This window comes from Rattus norvegicus, chromosome 4 (genome assembly GCF_036323735.1).
Source record: "Rattus norvegicus strain BN/NHsdMcwi chromosome 4, GRCr8, whole genome shotgun sequence".
NCBI classification, from domain to species: domain Eukaryota; kingdom Metazoa; phylum Chordata; class Mammalia; order Rodentia; family Muridae; genus Rattus; species Rattus norvegicus.
In genome coordinates, this window is record NC_086022.1 from 104676570 (window position 1) to 104702506 (window position 25937).

Sequence of the window (25937 nt, forward strand, 5' to 3'; positions counted from 1 at the left end):
CCTTGAAGGTGCTAAGGGCTGAAGTGCTTTGCCCAAGTCCTACCAACATGCAGGGTCTGGGTGTGATGTTGACAAGACATCCTCTCCCCAAATTAAAGTAGGGGCCTAAAGAGAGAACACAGCAGGTAAGACATTTGCCACATAAATCTGAGGACCTGAGTTTGGATCTGCCTTGCAGCTTGTTTTAGGGAGATGTCTGCTATTCCCTGCTGATATGCAAGGCTGGAGACCCACAAGCTTCTGGGGCCTCTCCTGTTTGTCATCTTGCTGTTGGAACAGTGGGATCACAGATATGCACTATCACATCTAGTTTTATGGAGGCTCTAGGGATCCAAACTCAGGTCCTCAGATTTGTGTGGCAAACGCCTTACCTGCTGAGTCCTCTCTTTAGGCCCCCTACTTTAATTTGGGGAGAGGATGTCTTGTCAACATCACACTTCATTTTGGAAAGCCCATCCACACTCTTATGTCACTTGATCCTCACGGAGGCATTACAGTGTTCTTCAGTGATGAGGAAAGACGGAAGCTCAGGAGGCCCAAAGACCTAAGGTCTCCTTATGGAGAGACCCCAGTTAGGAATGTCCTCCACAGAGATTGCCCTGTGTTCACTTGTGCCAGGTGCTATGAGGGCGTAGCTTTAGGTGCCATCACTAGCTGGAAGGTGACATGAAAGGGAAGCACACTGGGTGTCACCCTCTAAGTAGTGAGGACAGCAGCCTTCCTTGCCTAGCTGCCAGCACACTGTCACCTCTATTTTCCTGTAAGAAGCCAAGGAGACTCTAACCATTCAGATGCTTTTGTCATCTCACCCACTCTATCCCTGGTGCCTTGAGAAGCAACGGCTGGGCAGAGCTACCAGAAACCCTAACACCATTGTCTCCTTAATAGAAAAGATGTAGGCTCCAACCTGCGGCGGTCAACTTGGTGCCACTACCAACCACTTGTGTAAACGGAGGCAAGCTAGCTTGTCTTTGTGTCTAGTTCTTCATTCTAAAACAGTAAGAATAGAACAGGTGGACCCTGGATACATCTACAGAGTCTGCACCTACAGAGTTAACTGACCGTGAATCAAAACTATCCGAAGCAGGGTGTGATGATAATGTTCCCGGCATTTGGGAAGCTGAGGCAGGAGGATGGAGGCTTTCAAGGCTAGCCTAGCCTAAGTTACATAGTGAGATTTCAAGAAAAACATATTGCATCTGTATTAAACATGTTGAAACTCTTTCTTGCCACTTCCCTAAAACACAATGGTCATTTAGATAAGATTCGCTTATTGTATAAGTTATTGACATCATTTAGAGGTGGTTAAAAGTATATGAGTATATGTGCATAGGTTATATGCAGACACCATGTCACTTTACATATGGGTCTTGAATATCTGCAGAGGTCCTAGAACTAATCATCCATGTACCCAGGAGAAAGCTGTGTTGTTCTAGTCCCATGAAATCATTAACCCAGGAAGAGCCCTTACAACATCAACCAGTGCGTAGTTAATGCTTGAGAATGCTCGTTAGCATTTGGTGCCGAGACAGCACTTGCCCTGCGCAAAGCTCATGTGCACCCTCAGCCAGACTTGTCCCTTACAGGCAACTTTGAGCATGTGATCAGCTGAGGACTTGAGTCTGAGGAACTCGTAACCATTCAGCTAGTGAAGGGCAGAGCCGAGGCCAGACTCCTGATGCCAGAGCCCTTGGCCCCTGGGTAGTAAGAACACTGTGTCATGGCACACAGTGGGTGTCCCTCAGTAGGCAGTAGGTGGAGCTGGGAGCCAAGTGCAAACTTTAGGAAAGGACACTGAGCTGTGTTTGGTGGCTGAGCCTTGAGTTCTGTCTACCAGTGGTTGTGCAAGCACAGGTGAAGGAGCTCTTAATCTCCTTTTGCTTCAGGACCATTAGCCTCTGCAAGTTAGAAGGCATCCCGTGTGGCTGTCTGTCCTCTTTAGGACAAAATACAACTTTCTTTCTCTTCATGTTTGTAGGCAGACAACTTGAAGGACCGAGTGCTTTCCAGAAAAGTCCATTTGCATCCCAGGCTCTCCTTACCTGCAAGGTTACCCCCAGCCCCCGTCGGCACTACCACCTCCACCGTGGGCAGGAGGTGCATGTCCAAGGACGGCGTGCACTGGAAATAAGCGAAGAAGTGGTGTGCCATCTGCACCAGGACCCGGGACCAGTTGATGGAGTTCAAGCTCATCAGGTTGTGCCTCTGGACAAAGGCCACATCAGCAAACACAGCCTTGATGGGTTCATCAAGCTCATCACTGTTTCCTTCCACTGCCAGGGGAAAGAGAAGCAGGCATCTCTCAAGAGTAGAAGCCTCTGACACTCACTTCCAGCTTCAGCTTCACCGGAACCCTCGCAGGCTTCACCCATCCTCTCCCATCTGGTCTAGCCTCTGCTTCCTTCACTTTCACTTGGGTTAACCTGGCTTTCTAGGCTCTGTATAAGCTCCTTAAGGATCAAATTCAGGTCTCTTGTTCTCATGACCCTAAGTAGTTGTCCTCACTTGGAGAAAAGAAAATGTGGCCAGTACCATCTCTCATGGTCTTGCATTCTATAAAATCAGATATAAAATGTCAACCTTCTGGGAAGCTGGGAAAAGAATTCCCCCTGTATCCCAAGCCTTCACTGATCTGCAAAGAGTATGTCTTTCACTCTTCTGGAAAGAGGGAAAGACTGTCTATTTAACAGAACTTTTCTGGGGCTAGGGGAAATTGTCACTTCTCCCCGTGGGTGAAGTGTAGGTATCCCGGTCCCTGTTCCTATCTGCTAGGTAAGCTTGCTTCAGCAGTTCTCTCTGAAGTTAGCTGTGTACATTGGTTTGATTTATGGGGTGAATTATTAGGTAAACTATCCACCAGTTTAACATATCAGCATCCCAGTCTGGCTGCCTTAGTAATTGCACCAGTACTGACCCTTACCTGATACCTGTATCTAATTCTCCAATTGGATCCATATCTCAAGCAGAAGGTGTGAAGATCACTGGGGGAAGTACTAGGATAGCCATTAGGGTTGTAAAGCTCTCTCTCCTTATCACTATAGTGCAGTAATACAGATGGGGGACCAGCTGTGATTCCAATCAACCTGACCCAGTAGTGGTGGGCATTCCTTTGTCTAGGTCAAGCCAATGTGTACCTGGCATGCCTATGGAGTTAGAGTTCAGTCCAAGTTGGACATGTGAGAAGTTCAGGCCACTGAGACTCAGAAGGATGGTTGCTGGGGTGCTAGAGAAATGGCCACGGCTTTTAAGGACTTTTACCTCGTCTTTATTCTATAACCTCAAGAGGAAGAAACCTAAGATTGGGGAGGGCAGACTAGGAAGTACTTGGGTTCCTGATTGTAATGTTGAGTCTCAGAACCAACCAAGTGATAGTCAACTTCACCCATGGACATTCCAATTACAGGAGCTGGAAACTGTTCTTTCAGATAGTCTGAGTTGGATTTTCTGTTAATTCTAGTTTAAAAAAAAAGTCATAATCAATAAGCATCTAGAGTCTACTAAGTACTTGATGTTTAGGAATCACGCAATGGGCACAGAAATTACTACTTTTATAAACCCAGTGGCTGGGTAAGACACTTTTCTATTGCTATTAAAGTTACTTTGACAGAAGCAACTTGTAGAAGAAAGAGGTTTGGGGGCTTACAGTTTCAGCGGGTTCGAGTCTAAGACCATTAGCGCTATGAACATGGGATCAGGCAGGCAGTCATGGTTCTGGAGCAGTAGCTGAGAACTCTATTATCCAAAAGCTCAAGGCACAGAGAGCTAACTGGGATGGTTATGGGCTTTTGAAACCTCAAAGCTCACGCCAGTGACACAGCTCTATCAAGGAATCCTTCCTAAGCAGTTCCACCAACTGGGGACCAAGCATTCAGATATATAAGACTATGGGGGCCATTCTCATTTAAACTATTACATTATACTCCCAGACTCCCATGGGCTTGTGGCCATATGATAATACAAAACGTTTTAAGTCCAACTTAAAAGCCTCCATGGTCTATCAGTCTCAAGACTGTTGAAAAAATACAAAGTCCAACATCTCTTCTGAGACTCAAGGCAATCTCTTAGCTCAATCCACTGTAAACCAAACCAAAACCAAAACAAACAGACAAACAAAAAACCTCCCAACTCCCCCATAAAAACAAAACACCAAAAAACAATACAAAACAAAAACCCATTATACACTTCCAACATCCAATGGCACAAGCCTGGCAACCCAAGTTTCATCTCTGGTGACCATGCCAAGGTAGGAGGAAAGAAATGACCCAGACAAAGCTGTCCTCTGACCTCCATGTGGTCACTATGTCCCAGGCATCCCTCTCCTCACTACACATGCGATAATAATGATGATGAATTAATAAAACTTAAACTCAGCATACGTGTATTCTACCCTACTCCTTGAGCTCAGGAAGAGAAAACATCTTTCCTATTAGCCCTGGGATGTACATGAATCATACTGGAAGCCTCTAAGAAGAAAAAAAACATGAGAAGTACTGCTTAAAAACAAATTAAACTATTTCCTTGGTGCACAAACCATATACAGAATATATACAGAATAGAAACAATAATTAGCTCTGACAATAATGGTGACATACTAGACTCATCAAAGCTGAGTCACTATTTCATAGGTGAGTGATGTTCTCCACCCCCAGTGAAGATTCCACTCATGCTCTTAAACAAAAGTCCTCTTGTGCATCTGTACAAGCAAAAGAGGAGGACTTGAGTTTAAAACAAAAAAACCCCAACAATTTCTTGCCTTCGATGCTAGAACCTAGCCCATGGCTAGCAAGCTTGGCATGTGGGAAACAGCTGGGATCCTGAGCATTGTTCATTAAAGTCTAACAATGACCAAAAGAAAATGCAGCCAGTTATGGGCAGTTACCAAGGCACAGACTTTACACTGGAAGGTACATGTGCTTGCTAAAGAAAAGGGCAGAGGTTGTTTCTTCTCTGCATTTGAGAAAATAGATAAAGGGAATTCATGCTGCTCTGGTGATAAGACTTCTTTCCACTGTTTGAACTCCTTGTCAGTGTTGGTATATTAACATAAAAATATCCTCTCTGTGATTTGTTTTAGTTACTATTCTATTGTTGTGAGGGGACACCATGATCATGGCAACTTATAGAAGGGAGCATTCAGTCGGGGGCTTCTTTACACTTACAGAGGGTTAGTTCTTAATCACTATGGCAGGATGCATGGCAGCGGACACGCTGGTGCTGAAGCAGTAGCTGAGAGCTTATATCCGGTCCACAGACAGCAGGTGGTGAGGTGTGGGAGCAAGAGTGGGTCTGGCTTGAGCTTTTAAAAACTCAAAATCCAACCCCAGTTACACACCCCTCGTCCAACAAAGCCACATCTCTTAATCCATCCCAAAGCGTTCCACTAATCAGAAACCAAGCCTTCAAACATATGAGCTCGTGGAGACCATTCTCATTCAAACCACCACAGGATTATACTAGGACCCAGGCCAGTTGTGGAAGAAATTTTATTTTATCTGTAATCATCTATTTCTAAGTTTATTTTATCTTATGTAGATGGGTGTTTTGCCTGAATACACATCTGTGTACCACGTGTATACAGTGCCCATGCAAACCAGAAAGGGATGACAATCCCACTGGAACTGAAGTTACAGACACTGGTGAGCTGCCATGTGGGTGATGGGAATTGAACCCTGTCCTCTAGAAGAGTAGTCAGCGCTCTTAACCACTGAGCCATCTCTCTAGCAGCTTATATTTATTTCTAGACCATTTCCTGTGTTTCAAGTGAGTGATCAAAACAACAACAACAAAAACAAACAAACAAACAAACCATGCCCGGCCAAAGAATGTAAAACCTCATCCAAGACCCCTAAATCTCATACTCTATGCCTCTCCTTGCAGCTCAGTGAGGTCAAGCAGGGTGTGAAAGGTGAAATTAGAACTATGGCTCCACCCATACTCCCCCATCCTCTGCTCTCAGTCTCCTAAGGAGGGAAACATTTTATACTTGTTATACTTGCCTCCTCCTTCCCACTATCAGTCTCCTAACCACTGGGCATTTGGAGTAGCATGAAAAGCTTGGTTTTCTCCTTTCTCCAACCACTGAATGCTTTCATTCCTATGGCAAAGTTGAAGTCTTCATTACACGGCTGGCTATAATGGGACTGGTCGTAGGCAGCACCAGGCAGCTTCCTACTTTAATACTCGGCCCAGTGTTAACTGCGTGCATGGCCTAGCTGTCGCTCTCTAAGGAAGGACATGGACTGCCAACATGCACTGACACGTTCTCTCAACCATGAAATGCATTTGTGCCCTCAACATTTCAGAACCCTGGAACTGGGCGCGTTGCTTGGCTTAAGCTATGGTTCTGCCTGGTGGCCTACATGTGACATTGGCAAGTGGGAACTTCACAGAGGTGGTAGCATTGACAGACACTTGAACCAGCTCTAACAGTTCAACACAGTAAATGCAGGCCTAAAGCCGTATGCCAGTTAGTGTGGCTGACTGTGAAGCCAGGAACTTGCCCAGAGCTAAGCCAAGGCACCTCAATACATGACTAATCTACCAATGAAGACAGCCATTTGAGCTGGACCACAGTCCCTGCACCTACCTCCAAACACATGAACATTTTCCTTTACCACAGTTGTCATCTGGAGCTCCTGAATCTTTGAGCAATGTCCTTTGGGCAACAGAACAATAATGTCCACATTCTTGGATCCTTGAACACTCTCAATGGCAGCACTCCCCGTGTCCCCAGAGGTTCCTAGAAAGGAGATGCCTCCCTTTAGAACAGGGGGAATACGGAATAAAATGACCTTAAAATATTGGTGCCCAATGCAGCAACATTGGCTTTCAAATACTTGAAAGATTGGTGCTGAGTACTTAGCCCAGAGCCTTTGGATATGCTGATAAAATCAGGACATCCGTGAGTATACTGTACACCTAAAAATATCATTCCAGAAGGATCCACAGCCTCCAGCAGACTGACAAAGGGGGCTGTGAGAGTTAATTTTGTCAACTTGATGGTGCTAGGATCATCATAGAACAAACCTCTGGACATGTCTCTAAAGGCATTTCCGGGAAGGTTTGACTGAGAAGGGATGACCGGGCACCACCCTATGAGCTGTGGTCCTGATCACGAGAAAAGCGAGACTCAAGTTGAGCACCCCCATCAGTGTTCTCTACTTCCTGACTGTAGAGACAGTGCGACCAGATGCCCCAAGCTCCTATCACCATACCTTCAGCGTCATGGTGACCTGTATTCTCAAACCTGCTTTCCTTTAGTTGCTCTGGTCACAGCAATGAGAAAAGGAACTAAGACAGAATCCGTGGCAGAAAAACAGGTCAGAAACCCTCTAAGAAGTAGTTCTTAACCTCCCTAGTGCTGCGACCCTTTAATACACTTCCTCATGCTGAGGTGATCCCCAACTGTAAAATTATTTTCATCGCAACTTCATGACTGTAATTTTATACGGTTGTGAATTGTAATGTAAACATCTGTTTTTTGATAGCTAGGTAATCCTGTGAAAGGGTCGTTTGACCTTACCTCCAAAGGGATTTGCTACCCACAGGTTGACAACCACTGCTCTAGAAAAACTGATAGACTAAGCCTTAAAAGATTCAATAAAGGGTCTCCTGTGCCTTGGCACCCTCCAGCTGGAGTGCTGCTCCCTTTCAACACCCACCCACAACAATGGTGACATGCTTCTTCTTCTTCTCTAGGAAGTATTGCAGGAACTGTGCTGTGCAGGACAGGGACAGGTCCTTAAAGGCATATGTGACCCCATGCCACAACTCCAATATGTTCAGCCCATTCTTCAGCTTGCACAGATGAACTACATCTCTATGGCGGAATCTGCTGAAGGCTTGGTCAATCAGACCTGTGAGAGTAGAGGTTGGACAGAAGATGATGGTATTAGCTCTTCGAATTTTACTTCTGCCACTTTAATCTTTAACCTTCATCTCCCATTGCCAATTAAGAAGCCTAGAAAGTCTGATCTTAAATGACACACTTAGAAACAGGATTACACAGGTCTAGAAAAATATGGGAGGGCATATATTAAACTGCTCATACACTCCTCTTTAGAATTCCCAGACACCAGAACTGGCTGTAGAAAATGTCTAGTTTTCATTTTGTATACTTTTTTTTTTTTTTTTTTTTTTTTTTTTTTTTTTTTTTTTTTTTTTGGAGCTGGGGACCGAACCCAGGGCCTTGCACTTCCTAGGCAAGCGCTCTACCACTGAGCTAAATCCCCAACCCCTTGTATACTCTTTATTGAGTCTTTTTATTTTATTTTTATTTACTCTTTGTGAATGGGTGTTTTGCCTGCTCGTATGTATGTGCACCATATGTGCACAGTGCTTGAAGAGGTCAGAAGGGAGAGCCAGATCCCCTGGAGCTAGAGTTACAGATGGTTATGAGCTGCCATGTGGATGCTGGGAACTGGACTCTGGACCTTTGGAAGAGCAGTCAGTGCTCTTAACCACTGAGCCACCTCTCCAGCCCCTAAGAAGCATGTATTTCAATAGGAGATCAAATAGTCATAGAACAAATATACCAGTTTCAACTTCCTGATTTTCTTCCCTAAAGATGAAAGTTTTGTTAGTCTGTTCTTTGTAATACTAAATTTTACGTCTGTGGTGCCGGGATTTGGGCATGGGTGACGTACAAACTTAGCAACAGTTTAGAACTGAGCTTCTTGAACTTGTGTTTGTGTGCTACCTTTGGGATCTTATTAAAGTGCGGAATCCAAATCAATAGGTCCGATCTGACTTTGAAATATTGGAACATCTACCCAGGCGACGCCATTACTGTTGGTCATTGGAACATGCTCTGTGTGGTCCTTTCCCCTCCCAACTCCAAACATCTACCATTCCTGTGCTGGTGATTTTTTGTTTTTGTCAACTTGATACAAACCTAGACACACCCGGGAAAAGACACAAGGAATAACCTCTTGTCAGACTGGCCTGGGGGTAAGTCAATGGGGGCATTTTCTGATTTAAAGACTGATGTGGGAGTTGCCCAGCTCACTGAGGATGCTGCCTCCCATGGGCAGGTTGTTAGGGTGTGAAGATGTGTCTCCTATGTTCAGTTGTGAATTCTGTACCATAGGGAACTGATGCTGGCAGGAGTCTGGTATTGTCATTTCTTCCATCGCTGGGTTTTCTACCTTGTAAATATTTGTCCTTCCTCACTAGGCTAAGACAATCTAGAATTGTGTCTGAGGTTGGGATTGGTTATAATAAAGAGCTGAGGTCAGAGCATGGAGGACAGAACTTCTGGGCAGAAAAAGGGCAGCTGGGAGAAGAAGAACACAGGGATTCAGAGAGCAGACACAGGGGTGGGGTGGGGGAGCAGAAACAGACTGCCAGGGAGAAGAGAAAGATAGAGAGCTAGCCATGTGGTGGGTCATAGGCTAAGTAGTTGGGTTAAGTTTAGAGTAGCTGGGGGACTGCCCAAAACAAAAGGCCTAAGCTTTAAACTGTATAGAAGACTCCATGCTATTACTTATGTTGCTGGTGGTTCCGAAAAAGCACCACGATAGAAGGTGGTCCAGGAGTGTGTAAGAAAGGAGGAGCCAGCCCTGAGGAGCCGGCCCTGAGGAGTCAGCCACTAAGCAGTCCTCTTCCTCCATGCCTTCTGCTTCAGTTCCTGTCTCCAGGTTCCTGATCCTGACTTCACTCAGTGAGAGAGCATGATCTGAAAGTTGCATGCTGAAGGAAACCTTTCCTCCCCTAAATCGCTTTGGTCATGGAATTTTATCGCAGCAACAGAAACCCTGACTATGGATTCTCTTGTCACTCAAAATGTCTCCTGTGAACCCACAGTTGTAGTTTTGTATAGGCACTCACTAGAAAGGCAGGATTCTCATATTCACCCTCTGGTCTTTGAATGAGAGTGAGTCTCATAGACTCGTGTGTTTGAATGTTTAGTCCTCAGTTGGGGCAACTGTGTGTGGGAAGGATTAGGAGGTGTGTGGCCTTGTTGGAGGAACCCCCCTCTGTCTGTCTCTCATACTTGTAGATCAAGATGTAAGCTCCCAGCTACTGCTTCATAGCCTGCAGCCATGCTCTCCACTATGATGGTCATGGACTCTAACCCTCCAAAACTGTAAGCCCCAAATAAACTCTTCTCTTTCCCGTAAGTTGCCTTGATCATGGAGACTTATCACAGCATAGGAAAGTAACTAAGACACAACCAAACCTATTGAATCAGAGCCTGCTTTTGAGATCTTCGAGGGAAATTCATTGTGCCCTATGGTTTGAGACAACCTGTCCCAGGATACTCGACAAGACAAGGTAGTAATCTAGGTGTCTTGATGACTGAGGGAGACACTCAACACTCGAGCTTTTGGGATGACCGAAAATCCTTAGTCTTGACCCTTTTAAAAATAATTATCAAATTTCAGTAGACCATTTTGCCTTTCATCTCACTGGAGGAAGAGCAGAGGAACTGAAGATTCTACTTCACAAATTTTAGGACCAGGAGCTATCTCACAAGATTTGAGAAAGGCAGCTAGGGATTTTCTAGGGGTTGGATAATTAATTTACAACTCAGGGAGGGAGTGTGTGATGCTGAGTTGGGGTTGGGGGAATCCTCACCATTTAAGTCATGTCTTGGAATAAGCTCCAGGCCAACGAAGAGGGCACACAACTCCTTCACCAGGCTGCGATAGGACAGCGTGCTCCAGTGACGCAGGGTCTCTTTGTCCAGCCTTGGGAGCTCCTCTGGCATATAGAGGCCCCCATCTGGTGCATAACCAGAGAAGAGAGCCCCCTCAAAGTTGACCCGTGGGGCCATTCCCCGGGTGCTAGTGTACCACATGGTCCTGGAGGCCTGCAAAGAGAGAGTCCCAGAGGCAGCTGATCTTCAAACTCGCAGCTCTCCACAGGGTGAAGCTAAGTATTCAGTCCTCTGACTTACCCTCTGAGCCACCACTCACTGGAATATGTATCTCAGACATGGTGATGGAAGCCCTAACCTGAGTATCACCTCAGCTTTGTCAAGTCTTATATAAATCATGATCCTTCTGGTCAAAACAGACAATTCCACTGAGTGCCCTACCTTGAGGTGTGGGTATTGGAGTATGCTGGGGAAAGAGAATCACAGCCCTTACCGGTAACAAAGAAAGCCTTGGAATGGAGAAAGATCATATCAATAGCAGGTAGTTGCCATTTTGGCAGGCTTCTTAGTAAGGAAAAGACCAGAACACCTGATTGGCAAATACTGGTGTGGATGTGGGGGGAATGGGAATATTTATTCACCACTGGAATGTAAAGTGGTTTTGCCACTATAGAAATTGGTGGGTAGATTCCTCAAAAAGCTAGACATGGATCCATCATGTGAGCTGAATACTCCTGGCTACATTCCCTGAGGACTCTACATCCTACTTCAAAGATACTTGCTCACCCATGATCATAGCTGTTCTACTCACAATAGCCAGTAAACGGAGACAACCTAGATGAATGGATAACTGGGAGTCTGTTTTCTTCAGGGATACAGGCTTTCAAAGGCTACACATGCTCCAGCAGATAGCCTCATATCCATGCACTAAATTATCTCAGTAGGTTTTTGTTGTTGTTATTTGTTTGTTTTTAAGCAAAAGAGTGTGTGAAATTGGGAGGGCAAATGGTGAAGTAGAGTCAGAGGGGAAAGAGTAAGGATCAAAATACATTATATGCATATATGAATTATTTTTTTAAACTGAAAGATCCATGTCCCAGGAAACCCCTTAGTCCTTTGCATATCATGATGGTTGGGCATTACCACCAATAACCTCTGTCCTATCTTGCAGTCTAATTCTGAAGGCGATCAGTAAAGCTTACATACTGTCTTTGAAACTCTCTAGCCATGGTTAATTGGCTCTGACTACCTGGCATGGATTTGGAGCCCTATGATCATCGGAATAATCTCTGACAGAGATTACAGCAGAGTTTATTGTTTCCATTGTTAAACCTGTCAATCTGACTACACATAACTGTCAATACCACTTAGGCATTTCTATACCCCTGCCCACAAGAAGGGGAAATCTGACATTGACTGAGAAGAACCCTAGTTTCCCTTTCCTTCCCCTTGGCCTCTCCCCTGACCCTGGAGGTGGAGCCCAGGCCTATGCTAGGCAATTGCTCTGCCATTGAGTTCCACCTCCAGCCCTGAAGTCACGGTTTCCTCCTCCAGGTCTCTGACACTTATGGGTCTACAGTGTGCTCTACACGAGCTGCCACCCGCCACTCTGCTGCCTACAGATGTATGTGTATTCAGTTTAGAGGCAAGGTTGTGCGAAGTAACCAACCACCAGGCACGCCTGACTTTTTGGCATTGCAACATGACTTTGCTGTCTACAAAGTTCAAGCCTCAAAATGGTGCCATCAAGTTACAAGAGTAAGTGAATAAATGAAGCCACATAATGTCTTAAGTTTACAATTTTGTTTTGGGTCTCCTCATTCATAACTATCCTCAGTCACACGCATTAGACATGCCTGAAAACAAGAACATTATTAAATAGAACTGAGGCAGATAATGTAATGCTGGGTCAACGGGTATAAACAGAAATGAGCTTAGGAATCTGGGATAGTCAGTCAGCCCACACAGGAGTCCATGAGAAAGGACAAAATCAAGGCAACTCCAAAAGCCCAGTGCAGTGGATAAGGAAACAGGCACAAAGTCTCCGAAGGCAGAAGCAGGGTCAGGAGGTCAAAGGCTTAGCAGTGCCTTCTGTAACCACGGAGAACTATGGAAAACTGTGGACAGTATTGCACCTAAGTAAACTGCCCTGAAATCCTTGCTACATAAGGTTTCTGGACCTGACTAAAGGACATGCTACCGGCGAGCACTACTAATCAAACTGCTGCAAGTGCTGGGAAGGGCAGAAGCGGGTAGAGCTATAAGGAATAGCTCAAAGGATCATTTTCAGACACCCCACCATCCTCGGTGGAATGGACCACATGATTCCCGGGAACGGAGTATCTGCAATCCAATAAAGACATGAACAAGGAATCAGGCAAGAGCCAGGTTTGAACTCAGCGTGTGTCAGAATAAGAAGATGGCTTGGCTAGCAAACAGTCCCAAGCTTCTCACATGATTAAGGGCTGTCTCGGTTCTGAAAGATCACTTCAGGGGAGAGCGTTCCCGACCTAACAGAAAAAAAGACTACAAGAAACACAGCTAATGGTTCCTTTTTTTTTTTTTTTAAGACTGCTGTGTGAGGGCTCTGGACTCAGATCTCCGCTGTACATTACTGTGATAATTACTTTTTGGAACTTCTCTGGATTTTATTCCAGAGCGGAGACAGGGCAATAACCACGATAAATAATAATAACGGTAGTATCCGCCTTTGGGGCAGGATTCGGCGTGGCGGTGAGTGGGGGTGGGGAGACATGGAGGCTCGCCTCTAGTTGCAGATCGCTACTCTCCGTTGGAGTTTAAGGCAACGCCTGGGAGAGGGAGGTGTGCACCCGCTGGCGAGCTCACAGAGGCTAAGGCCCCATCTCCACCCTCTGAACACAGCGCACTGTCCGGAGTTTCCGGGTTCTTCCTACACTGCCGAACCCTGGATGCAGATGGAAAACATGAGAAATCCCACCCGCACTGGCTTCTGGGGCTGCTCCTATCCTAAGGCCCCAGCTGACTTTAAAGCAGTGGCCCGGAAAGCCAAGCTGAACTACAGGGACCAGGACAGCAACCAGGAGTCGGACACGTCACCGCGGAGAGCGCGGGGTGGGGGTGGGGGACACGCTGGGGCCTCCGCGAGGTTACCGTAGGGGCGCAGAGCTGCCTGGCGACCCGGGTCCAGAAGGCGACACGCACAGCTCTGACTTCCTAGAGCCTGAGGTTCTGAGTTTAATGCCAAAGCTGGGGAGGAGCTCCTACAGAGAGCGGAGGAGGGGTTGTGGAGGAGGGACTTGGAGGAGGGGTAGAAGACGGAGCTCGGAAGACGGGAGTGGGGAGGGGACTATGAGGGGACATGGAGGACACGGGGACAGTAGCCTTTGTCCTCACTGAGTGTTTTCAGGCCCTGGAGTTTCTTTTAGACTCATGATCTTCGCTGAGACGAAATAGAATAAAAGCTGGTGACATTTTGTTCTGTTTTTGTTTGTTTACTTATTGGGAGACCTGCCTCTAAGTAGCTCTGGCCACTCAGTAGACCAGGTTGTCCTTGAACTCACAGAGATTTGCCTGTCTCTGCACATCCCTTTCCCAACTTCTCTCAGCTGAGTGCTGAGATTAAAAGCTTTGTTTTGTTTTTAGATGAGAAATCAGAGGGCAATGTGGGAAGAAGGACTTGTTCTTCCACTCTTCCACCCATTGGCTTTCAAGATTCGGGTCTACATAAAACCTAGAGTCTGTGCTAAAATCCACCAGATGGGTGTATCTATTTAGCTAAAAAATTTTTAATTGAATAATACTATTTATGGGGCTGGGGATTTAGCTCAGTAAGGCCCTGAGTTCAGTCCCCAGCTCCGAAAAAAAGAAAAAAAGAAAAAAAGAAAAAAAGAAAAAAAGAAAAAAGAAAAAAGAAAGGAAGAAAGAAAGAAAGAAAGAAAGGAAGAAAGAAGGAATAATACTATTTATGAAGCATAAGTCTAGTCAGGTAAAATCTGACTGTCTCCCCCGCTTCCTTTTCTCTTTGTCCTCCTCCCCTTCTTCATGGAACCTGATTACGTAAGAAGGGATGATCTTGAAGTCCGGATCTTCTGTCTCCATTTCTGAATGCTGAGATCACAGACTTGTGTCACCAACGGCTTATGCTGGGAATTGAACTGGAACTTTGTGTGTGCGGGACAAGCACGTTACCAACCAGCTGAGCTGCATTCCCAGGCCCCAATTTATTTTTTAGAGAGAGAGAAAAAAAGCAAGAACTTGGGGAAATTTTTCTCCAAACATCCCCCAATGTCCCTGGAGTCACACTCTTGGATAAGCATAGATTTGAAATAGACCAGACAGGTACAGTCTTAGATTTACTCTTGGCTCTGCTCTGGCCTTGGCCTGGTCTTTGCCTATCTCCTTCCTCCTCCTGAAATCTCAGCTTATTCAAGTTGCCTATCATCTAACCCTCCCCTACACACACCAATCCACTAGGCAACTGTCCATGAAGCTGCCGCTGACTACAGCTCAGAGTCTCCTGAGACACTAAGAGACTGTCCCTGCTCAGGGTGGGGGATAGATAGGTCTTCTGAGCACAAAACAGGGCCAGAGGCTTGCCATAGAGTTGACACGGAGGTCAGAGGCACCAACCCATTGCGGAGGATAGGTCAGTCAGGGACCTCTTCCAACCTGTTTCTGTGCTTTCCATGAGATGCATTTCATTCAGAAGCCAGGGAAACTGGGACCACAAAATGCCACAAAGGTCGGCAGTGTTGGTTACAGTGCTCCCAAAGAAATCTTCATGAGCATCCAAGGACACCCTCGCCATTCCCAGGGTTCTTCCATCTAGCTCTCTGCCTGGCTCAATCAGGCAGGCCTACAGGACAGCACCATTCTGGGACCCAGAGGGCAGCCAAAAGTTCTTCTGTGAAGTGTACTTTGACTCCTCACCAAGGAGAGGAGCTAATGGCTGGAGACAACTGAGTTAATCATTAGGAGTTACTGCCTGGGGAGTTCAAGACAGGAACTCTAAGAAGGCTGAACTTTGAGAGTAAGTTGCATGGTAAACTGTGGTGTTTATATTCTATATTGGAGTCACAATGAGTTTCTTCCATTTTTCTTACGCGTCTTTTATATTTAAAAAAAATATGGGTAATAAAGTCAAATAGTGAGACCAGAACTGGAGACTGGAGCAGTTCAATGCATTCCTCTGGCGTTCAGTTCCCAGCACCCACGCAGCAAATCGTAACCATCTGTAATTTTAGATGAAGGGGACCAGACTCCCTCTTTTGGCCTCCATCAGTCTCAGGCATGCAAGTGGTACACAAGTATACATGCAGGCAAAATACACACACACACACACACACACACACACACACACACACACACACACAAAACCAAAATAAATAAATAAATAAAATAAAAAAACACACAGACCAAGGCTCTTATTGGCAATCATGCCCCAAACAGATCAGGTAAAATTAGATATAGCACCTCACAGGCTGTCAAAATTGATTTTGGTTCTGAGGCCACACACATAATTAAAAAACAAAACAAAACAAAACTTAATATTACATCAAGACAACAAAAGAGAGTGGAAAGAAAGTATAGAATTCAGAATAATTAAGCAGTGTATTTTGCTTGCATTCCCAACGTGAATGACAAACCTGTGCGAACCCAGACCTCCTTTTGTGTGGTGGCTTGAGGAGGATAGAGCTACATGAACCCTAAGTGGAGAGGAAGCTGCAGTGACCAGGGCTCACTGTTTCTCTGTCTCCGCTTTCTTGGACTCTTGTTTCAGTTTATAATCAGCCATGGAGGTCTTGATTGTGTCGTCCCTCAGCAGAGCTCCTTGGTGATGTCTGTGGTTTCAAAGGTCAAGGCTAATTCCCCTGTTTCCCCTGCCCTGTAAAACAGGTGGCTGGAGACCATTGCAGAACCATAGCCTAAACTTTTCAACATAATTGTCTCCTGCTCATACATATTGTAGTAAATCTCCAACCCCAATAAGCCTGTGCAAAGAACACACAACTCAGTTACAATATTTATAAGCCGCACACCTAGATTGGGCAGATTCACCACTGCACTACTCTACTCCCCAGCTGTGAGACCCCCTGATACTTGCGGCTCCTCCAGGTCATGTGGGTCTGCGCCATCTTCCTTCCACCTCCACTGCTCCTCTTTCTCCATCCTCCTCTGTCCTCTTCCTTCTCCTCCATCTCCTTGTCTCCTTTTCCTCCTTTCTCTCTCTACCTCTCTAAAACCTCCAGCTCCTCCTTTCCCTTCCACTGCTGAATCATGAGCTCTAGCCTTTAACTGACTGGTTAAAATGGTGAGAAGATTCACATGAAATTGTATGTGATCCACTTCTAGTCGGGGCAACCCATCTTGAAGAAGCAGAATTGGCATCAAAATACAAACTGCACCAGAGTAATCCACAACATTTCCCCCTTTTTGTCCAATTCAAAGACTCTTTTCTCTCGGATTTAAATTGAGCATGACTATTACAATTATTCAATTTATAAGTTTTATGATATACTTAACACCCAGTCCATCAATTTTATCAATTTAGATAAAGTGCACTACCATCTATTCTACCTTAAAAGGCTTACAGTTCTACACCTGAATTTTGTCCTGGTTTTAGCTTATATACCATCTGAAAACCATCCTCTCAAATCTATATCATCTCTCTCAATGCTAATGAGCTTGGGTTGGCTTTGAGATTACAACCAGTCTTCAACCCCATCAGAAATCAGGAACAACTTAAATATTACCTGAAAATATAGGGAGAGCAAAATATAGCTTACAAAACATAACTGATTTATAGAGACAGCTGACTACCTAGACAGTCCTTCATTCCTCAAAATGTTGGAGCATCAGTTTTCAGGCTTCTGGCCCAGGATCATCTGACAGACCTTTGTAATGCAGAATTATTAAGGACTGCTTGCTCTGTCTTGGCAGAGATATCAGCTGACCATTCTGCATAGTATGTCTTTTTCCTGGACAGTATTTTTGTCTGTAGATGAATTGAGTCAATTCTTGCCTAGTGTCTGTCTCTCCACAACTGGAACAACTACACTGATGCTCAGTTTGAATTCAAGAAAGGGGTGCTGTCAGGAGCAGACATGTCTCTAGTCAAATGATCTTTAATAAAAAAAATGGCCATAAATGTCACATTCTGTGACCTTCTGACACCCATGAAGACTATGCAAGCATTTCTGAACTGTTGAGTTTTGACTACTGTCAGCCTCTGCTAATTGAAATATCTCAAAACATCCTTTTAATTAACCCAGAACTGTGAGTTTGCTATCTGGCCCTTAACTCGTATTGCTTGACCATCTAAAACCAGTTTGTAATAGTAGTTATAGAGGGACTGGGCCTAAGCCTTGTATTCTTAAATGTGTTGCATAGACACAATGTCTATCTAAGAGTAATAATATTAATCCCAATTTTTGTATCAATAGAAGAAATTCATACCAATGAAAACCTTAAATCTGAATCAAAATAAATTCTACACCAATGTAAAAAATGATAACTTCAACATCAATTATAAATATTTCTACCAATGTAAGATATAGCTATGTAATATTTTGTTTAAGAGGAAATTTGATAACCTATCCCTATTTATCTATTCCTCTAATTTTTATGATATTATATCCCCCCTTTCTCTTCCACCCCATCTCCTTTACCTAAGAAGGAAGGGTAGAGAAGAGGAAAGGTAGAAACCCCTGAGTTTAAACTCTCTAGTTCCCTTCCTGTCCAAAGCTACATTTGTAAAATATCCCTTAAATGAGAATGTACCTATAATTCATAAACGTTCAGAACCATCCACTCCAACATAAGGAACTGGGATGACGATCTTCTTTTGTCTGCTTCCAGCTGAATTGGGGTGAAAATTCCCTTCTGGGGACCCAAAGGGAAATAGGAAAATGGCTTTGTCAAAGGAGAGCTGGCATCATTTGCCTTCCAGTCACTCTGTGCTGAGAAAGTTCTTTGCTGAGCTGACATCTTGACTATGACAGTGTGAAAGGCTAGATAGGCAGTCTAGCTGTTCTGGAAAAGTCCTTAAAGGAAATAGCTCTGATGTAGATGAGGTAGACTCAAACAAGGAGCTGGAATGGAAGGTTCCAGAATCTCAGCATCCCAGAGTGTGAATCTTGTCAGGGCTGGCTTCCTCTTCTTTCATCCTGCAGGATACAAAAGTGTACAAGGAACATAGAGTTCTGTGAGGACATTCACATGGAGAGCACAGGGTGCACAGATTGGTTAATGAAGATCGACTGCCTTTCTTCAGGGGTTAGTTTTATTAATAATCAATTACAATAAGTCTTCATTCATGCCATGTGATGGAGGGCACAAATGAATCTTTACCTGTCCCGTTTGATTTTCTTGAACTTTTATAGTTCTTCAGGGGGGTCACCCCCGTCATATCTGATCCATATCACTCTGGAAGGGTTCAAGAGCACCTTTTCCTTTCCGGTCAACACAAATGCAGAGTCTTTCTCCCAAAATAGCATGTCCTTGGTCCAGTATCTGGAAATCATAAACATTTAGCTTGACCTCTCCCCCAGAGGAATTTTAATATAACCACCAAACTCAAAATCACACCCCTCTTGATAATTAAAACAGTCTAAACAAATAGCATCTGTTGAGACAGTGCTTCTACTATCTCCTGCCTGACCTTCATGAGATCAAGGCCTAAATGAGTATTTAACATCTCTGTCCACTTGCTGTATAAACCTATTTCCAGTCTCTATTTGTCATACCAGGCAAAGAAATCCCAGAAATCTCATGAGTTGACCATGTTCAAAGATCCCTAGAAATTGTTCTGGCAAGACTTTTTCAGATCTTCCCTAAAGCACATTTTTTAAATTCGCTCTCCCTAACGTCTCCCTTCTGGGGAGCTTACTACTTGCTGCATCTACCAACTGGCTCTATTCTGTCATCTGTCTCCTTCACCTCTTCTCTCCACCATGAGAACCATTGTAAATGTGACCCAGGTTCTACTACTGCTCTTGCCATATCCTTCCAGTCTTGGGCGATTATTTTATTTTTAATAGCCCAAGAAGTCAGGATTTGTTTCACAAATCACGAATGCGTTCCAAAATTAGTGACACTTTCCTTAAATCTTCTCAGTTCTTGTTAGTTCCATGGGGTGACATTTGCGTTCCTGATAACCCTGTCTGGAGGGCTTTGTTGTATACTAACCAGATGAACTAAAGTTCGTTTTCTAATAACCTTTGGTTGGCTTTCTCTCATTTTATCTTCTGTCTCTACCTGAGTATTTTCCTTAATTGGACATTTATATTCTTCCTTTATGGTCTGTGTCCATGCTTCATATCTCTCCTCTTGTCGCTCCTCCTGTTCCTTGAGTTTCTGGATTCTTTTGTTCAAGGCTCTGCTTCCATATTTTAAAACGTTCTTTATATTGTAATTCTGATATTGTAGCATCCACCTTATTTTGATTTACTAGCTTTAGTAAATTATCCTCTAGACTCTGTTTCCAAATTTTATCTCTATCTCTTTGCTGTTTAGTCTGATCTATAAAATTCTGCATCCTTTTTTTCTATCATCTCTTCCAGCTCCTGTCTCCAACCTTTATTCTCGTTTTTCTGTTGCCAACCTCGACCTATAGAACCCTGAACCTTTAGTTCTAGTGTTCCCTCTAGGCCATGTTGCCAAGTCTTAAGTTTCTCTCTCTGTGAACCGAGATGCCTTGCCAATTCAAAATGGCCTGCAGCATCCTCCCAGGAATGGCCCTGCCCATGGCACATTTGCTCAAGCCCCCGTGTGAGCATTCTTGAATTTACCCTTATCACCACGTTCAACTTACTGATCCATTCAATGGCCCCTGCTTTGCCCACAACACGGTCCACTTTCCACAACTCCATCTCCACCCACAACCACCTCACCTCCTCTTCATCCTGTCCACCCCGAGTTCCCTTATCGCCTCTATAGGACTGATGCCAGCTCTCAGTGTTCAAGCCTCTATAGGACTGATGCCAGATCTCAGTGTTCAAGCCTCTATAGGACTGATGCCAGCACTCAGTGTTCAAGCCTCTATAGGACTGATGCCAGCTCTCAGTGTTCAAGCCTCTATAGGACTGATGCCAGCTCTCAGTGTTCAAGCCTCTATAGGACTGATGCCAGCTCTCAGTGTTCAAAGGCTTAACAATAATATTCACAGCCCTTAGAGTTCATACCAGAGCCCACATGGCCCTAAGCGCTTTCTCCAGTCTCACAGTGAAACGCTTCATCCTTGCCTGATGAAGAAGAAGCCCTTGACTTTCCTCCTTTTTAGAATAAGCCACACTTTTTCTATCCGTGACAAGGTGTCCCTCGCTGAAGCTGGCCTCCACCCATTACATAGACCTTGGGCTCTGATTCTCCCACTTTCACCTCCTGAATTCTGGGTTCTGTAGCGCTATGGATTGAACCCAGGGCCTCGTGCATACTGGGAAATTACTCTGTCTACTGAAGCAATGTACCCAGAGTGCCACCTGTCTTTCCTAGGAGGCAATAGGTGTTTCTGTGCCTTAGCATACCCTCAAAGTCCTTACTTTGATGAGTCCCTACATCATGTGACACTAGAGAGATGAACAATTGTTTTTTGTTGTTTTGTTTTAAAATTACATTTATTTATTTGTGTGTTTGTGTAAACGTATGCACACATGTACAACTTAGAGCACAACACTTAGAAGTGTTGGTGAAAGTCTTTCCTTCTACCAAGTTGGTTCCAGGGGTCAAACTCAGGTCATCAGGCTTTACCCACTGAGCCGTCCCTCCAACCCCTAACTACTACATTCTAGTTCATTGGAATCTGACAAACAGGATAGAAGGACAGGGAAAATGAGGAAATTATGAGCAGGACAAATAATCACACTGGGCCCTGACTCGGGCTGTTTAAAGTTGCACTCTTCTCTCCCATGTGGTCCTGACCCGCAGCCTGTAACACACCTTTTCTGTGCTGATGTGAATGGAGGTGATTACATTAACTGCCACTAGATGGCAGTACAGGGCCAAAGGTGCGTGGGACGGGTTTTCTTTGGTCAGCTCCAGTTTGGGGTTTGGTGTGTGTGGGGATGGAGTGGGATCCTTAGAGGGTGGTGACACAGTTTTGTACATTAAAAAGAAATTTTAATTAATCTTCCAAAAGGACTTAAAAATCAGAGAAATTCTAATATTTTCCAAGAAGCAGAAGGAGAATTAGCAGCGGTAGACTTTTCCCATGAGAGCTCTCTCCTTTTTCTTCTCCTCTCTCCTAGCCAGGGCCCAGTTGTGCACTCCTCAGTAACAATACACTTCACATTTTTCTTGCTCTCCAAATGCAGCATCTTTTTTCACTTTTTCCCATCCCTCCAGTGTTTGTTGCTAAGAAGCGATCATGAAGAAGCGAAAGTCTAAACTGTGGTAACCAGTCATCACCAGGTCAGTTGACCTGCATTTGACTGAGGTAATGAGCAGAGCTCAGGGTCTCCTCTCCAGGGCTGTCTACTCCTTGCATCGATTTCCTGATGAGACCAATATGCTCATTTCTTGTTAATCAGACCATTTCCCTCACTTCATCCTTAGAGAAACCCTATATGATAGAAAACCAGCGGAATTATCTGGAATGAGCAACAGGTGGAGAGCGTAAGATGCCTAAACAAATAAAAGGAGTGTGTGTGTGTGTGTGTGTGTGTGTGTGTGTGTGTGTGTGTGTGTACTGAATAAAATACTTGCAAACCAAATACAAGAACATGTCAAAAATATCATCCACCATGATCATTCAGAGATGCAGGGATAGTTCAATATATGAAAACGAGAAAATGTAATCCACCATATAAGATAACTGAAAAAATAAAACGCAACAAGATCATCTCATTAGATGCAGAAAGGGTCTTTTAAAACATCCACTACTTCCTTTATAATACAAAGTCTTGGAGAAACTAGGGAGGGATACAAGGGACAAACCTAAACACAACAAAGGCAATTTCCACAAAGCCCACAGCCAACATCAAACTAAATGGAGAGAAACTCAAAGCAATTCTAGGACAAGACAAGGCTGTCCACGCTCCTCATATCTATTTGAGATAGTATTTGAAGTCCTAGCTAGAACAATTGGACAACTATAGGAGATCAAGAGGATACAAACTGGAAAGAAAGTCAAAATGTCCCTATTTGCATTGGGTCCCAGGCCCCCTGATTGGCTGCAAACAGAAAGTCTCAGGATGCAGATAAGCTGGGGGTGGGCAGGGTCAGATCAGTGCCTACTGCAGTCAGAGGTTATTTCTGGCAACCAATGGGAGTGGATGCAGAGACCCATAGCCAAAGATTAGGCAAAGAGAGAGCCCAGGTTGGAGTTCTCTATCAGGTCCCTCCCTTGGAGTTCAGGCAGCCCCACATAAGAGGGGGTGGGGAAGTTGAGGAGCCAGCAGAGTACCACTGGGAGACCACAGCCCATGGAATTAACTAAGCAGAGATCATGGCGACTCACAGAGACTGAGGCAGCAGTCATGGGGACTGACTACATGGGTCTGTGTTATGGCTGTGTACCTTAGTGTTTCTGGAGGACTCCTGGCAATGGTAGTGGGTGTGTCTCTGACTCTTGTCTGTTCTGGGAACACTTTCCTCCCTCCTACTGGATTGCCTTGCCCAGGCTTGACGTGAGGATTGTGTATGCTCAGTTGAAGTCTCTAGAAGGCCAGCTTGTTCTTTTTCTGGGACGATGGGGCATGAGGGAAGGGTGAGGAAGGAGGGAAGGGAAGCTGTGGTAGGGATGTATTGTATGAGAGAAGAATAAATACAAATTAAAAGAAAATAGAAATAAATTTCACACACACACACACACACACACACACACACACACCTCTGTTCCCTAGGCTGTCTCTTCTTTTGGGCGGTGGCTTCCTTTGCAGTGCTGAAGCGTTGCATTTCAGTCATGCAGTCCCATCGGCTAGTTTCCCCGACAGGAGGAAGCTCAGAGCATTATTGCCCATGACTGAAAGTGAAGACTTTACCCAATGCTCTTCTCTGTCAGCTCCCAAGTGTCAGTCATTTATTCTATTTGAGATGAAAGTAAGGCTGGCTCACTTGATCTCTGTGTTTGGTTAACCCAACACTTCAGCATTAAGGCCAAGCACTCTGCAGCCTCCTGTGTGCACAAGGCTGCCTTAGCCTGGAAGATCCATGTGTCTGCTCTCTGAAACCCTTCAGGAACTGTAGAGGACACACAGCATTGACTCGACATTGTAGCTCTGTAAATTTCCCTGGGATTACAGCTTGCTAAAACTCTGGATATTAAAAGGGGATATTAAAAGCCCTGACTGGAAAACATTAAATACTTAATATTTGTAGTGTGGGCAGAAAAACAAATTGGCTCTTATGTAAATGGGAAGAGTATGTGAAGGACACAGCCCAGGGCAGCCCAGGACCATGTGTGGAGGGATCCATGGTGTATAAATGTAATTGTGATCCTCAACTTCTCAGCTTATCACGGTGCCCGTTGCTTGTGTGTGTTAAGACAGTGTGAGTGCAGATGAGGGTAGAGAACGGAGGGTGTGCTGGCTGGTGCTATGTCCACTGCACACAAGCTACAGTCATTCTGGAAGAGGAAACTAAGAGTTATGGGCTTTTCTGTGCTTGCTCTATCTCTGAAACAATGACCCAGAGACTTGGTACATTTATTAAAAGCTTCAGGCACTAAGCTATGCGATTCTGATCTGTTCTAACTCGACTAAACTGGCCTGGCCTACTTCATAGCCTACTTCACAGCCACGCGTGAGTTACCTGCCATCTCATCTTACCCTGGCCTCCATCATTCATGTCTCATGGTAACTCCCCAGGTTCCTGAAGGCTACTCTCTCCTCCCATCTGAGACCCTCTCTTTGGCTTTCAATGGACACAGAAGTCCTGTCTGCCCTTTCCTGCCTAGATATAGGCTGACATACTGACCAATATGAAGAGGATGGAGAATGATGTTTTATAAAACACTGTGTCAGGAAATGCTTCATAATAACGACAACATCCAAATCGGGACTGGATCTCTGGGTCCAGAAATCAGCATTTGCATACACAGTGCACAAAAGGCATCCCCCAACAGGGAAGCTTAATTGGCAATGCCAAAACTATGTGCATTCTCTTGAGTGATGATTGAGGTGGGAGGGCCCGTCTCAATGTGGGTGGTGGTATCCTTGGCTTGCAGGTTAAGCAAACCATGGGCAGCAAGCCAGTGAGCAGCACTCCTCCATGGCCTCTGTTTTACTTCCTGCCCCCAGATGCCTGCCCTGCTTGAGTTTCTGTCCAGACTTCCTTTCTTGAGTTGGGCTATGGAAGTGTAGACAAAATAAGCTCTCTCCTCCCCAGGTTGCTTTTGGTAATGTTCCAATGGAGCATCAGAAAGCTCAACGAAGACAGGGACTCCCCCTTAAGAGTCACCAAAGACATCATGCAGCAATATTCCGTATGTGGCAGCTTGAGTCTGGGAACAGAAGACAAAATGAAAGACACTCTCAATATGCTTACTTGAGTGGCAGGGGAGTCTCTGGAGTCAGGGTGCTGATGGCTGACTGAGAGTTGGATGGAAAAGATAGCAGTCAACCTGCTGTGCAAGTGGACAGCTTCCGGAGACTGGAGGATGGGGGAAGGAAGACCCCTGTGGTGCTCGTGACACTTCAGTAGCTACCTCCAATCTCTTTAGCAGGGTGATCCCTGGAATGGCTTAGGTCACGCTACCTGCTGAAGTATAGAGACTTGCTGATGAGGCTCCTGTTTGCTTCCATTTTCCCTTCTAAGGTAGATTCAAGTCTCCCTCTGTGACTCTATGACGCCTCTCAGTTGGTCCTGGTAAGTATTCATGGGGGTCAGAGGAAAGGGTGGTGTGTCACACCCACTCCAGTGGAGTCTGTGTGACCTGAAGCTCCTGTGCTTCGTTTCTATCCAGAACAGAGGCAGGTGCCTGCAATGGCTCGGCCTCCTGGAGGTCCTGGCCGTCTCCCTACAAATAGATGATGACCAGGGTCTATGCTTGCGGTGGAGGTGCCTTCTGTGTTCTAGCCTTGGTGATCTTAGCAACTTTAAGCCTGTCAACAATATCTGATTTTAAGAATATAGCAGTGTGGGAAGATGGTCATGTAACTTTAGATGTCTCAGGAACTGAAAGTTCAGAGATGGAAACATCTCACACCATCATGATCCTGATGAACTCAACGGCTGTGATGAATTCAACTGCTGCACCCATTAGTTCCCAGCAAATAGGAGAGAAATTAATTGCAGCTATTAAGAACATGACTGTTCCAGAAAAGTCTTTTCCCCCTTTTTGGGAAAGTTTTGTTTAGCATGATTCAGAATAATAGTGACTCTTTTAGATCATGGATAAGTTCCAACAAGTTGAACAAAC

At 44.9% G+C, this 25937-nt stretch overlaps 1 protein-coding gene across 4 annotated transcripts in view; it reads right to left on the reverse strand.

The window, feature by feature from the left end:
• Thnsl2 (threonine synthase-like 2) overlaps positions 1-14515 on the reverse strand; it is a 19780-nt gene extending 5265 nt beyond the window's left edge. For 2 of the 4 annotated variants that reach the window (XM_063285774.1, XM_039107312.2), the window contains exons 1-3: positions 13733-14515; positions 10579-10813; positions 2043-2273 (exon numbers count right to left, since the gene is read on the reverse strand). In XM_063285774.1, coding sequence (XP_063141844.1) covers positions 2043-2273; positions 10579-10801 — 454 coding nt within the window. In that variant the 5' untranslated portion in view covers positions 10802-10813; positions 13733-14515. Of the gene's footprint in view, positions 1-2042; positions 2274-6586; positions 6740-7661; positions 7857-10578; positions 10814-13732 lie in introns of all 4 variants that reach the window. The other 2 variants (XM_039107309.2, NM_001009658.1) reach the window with 2 other exon arrangements.
• Positions 14516-25937: the final 11422 nt, after the last annotated feature.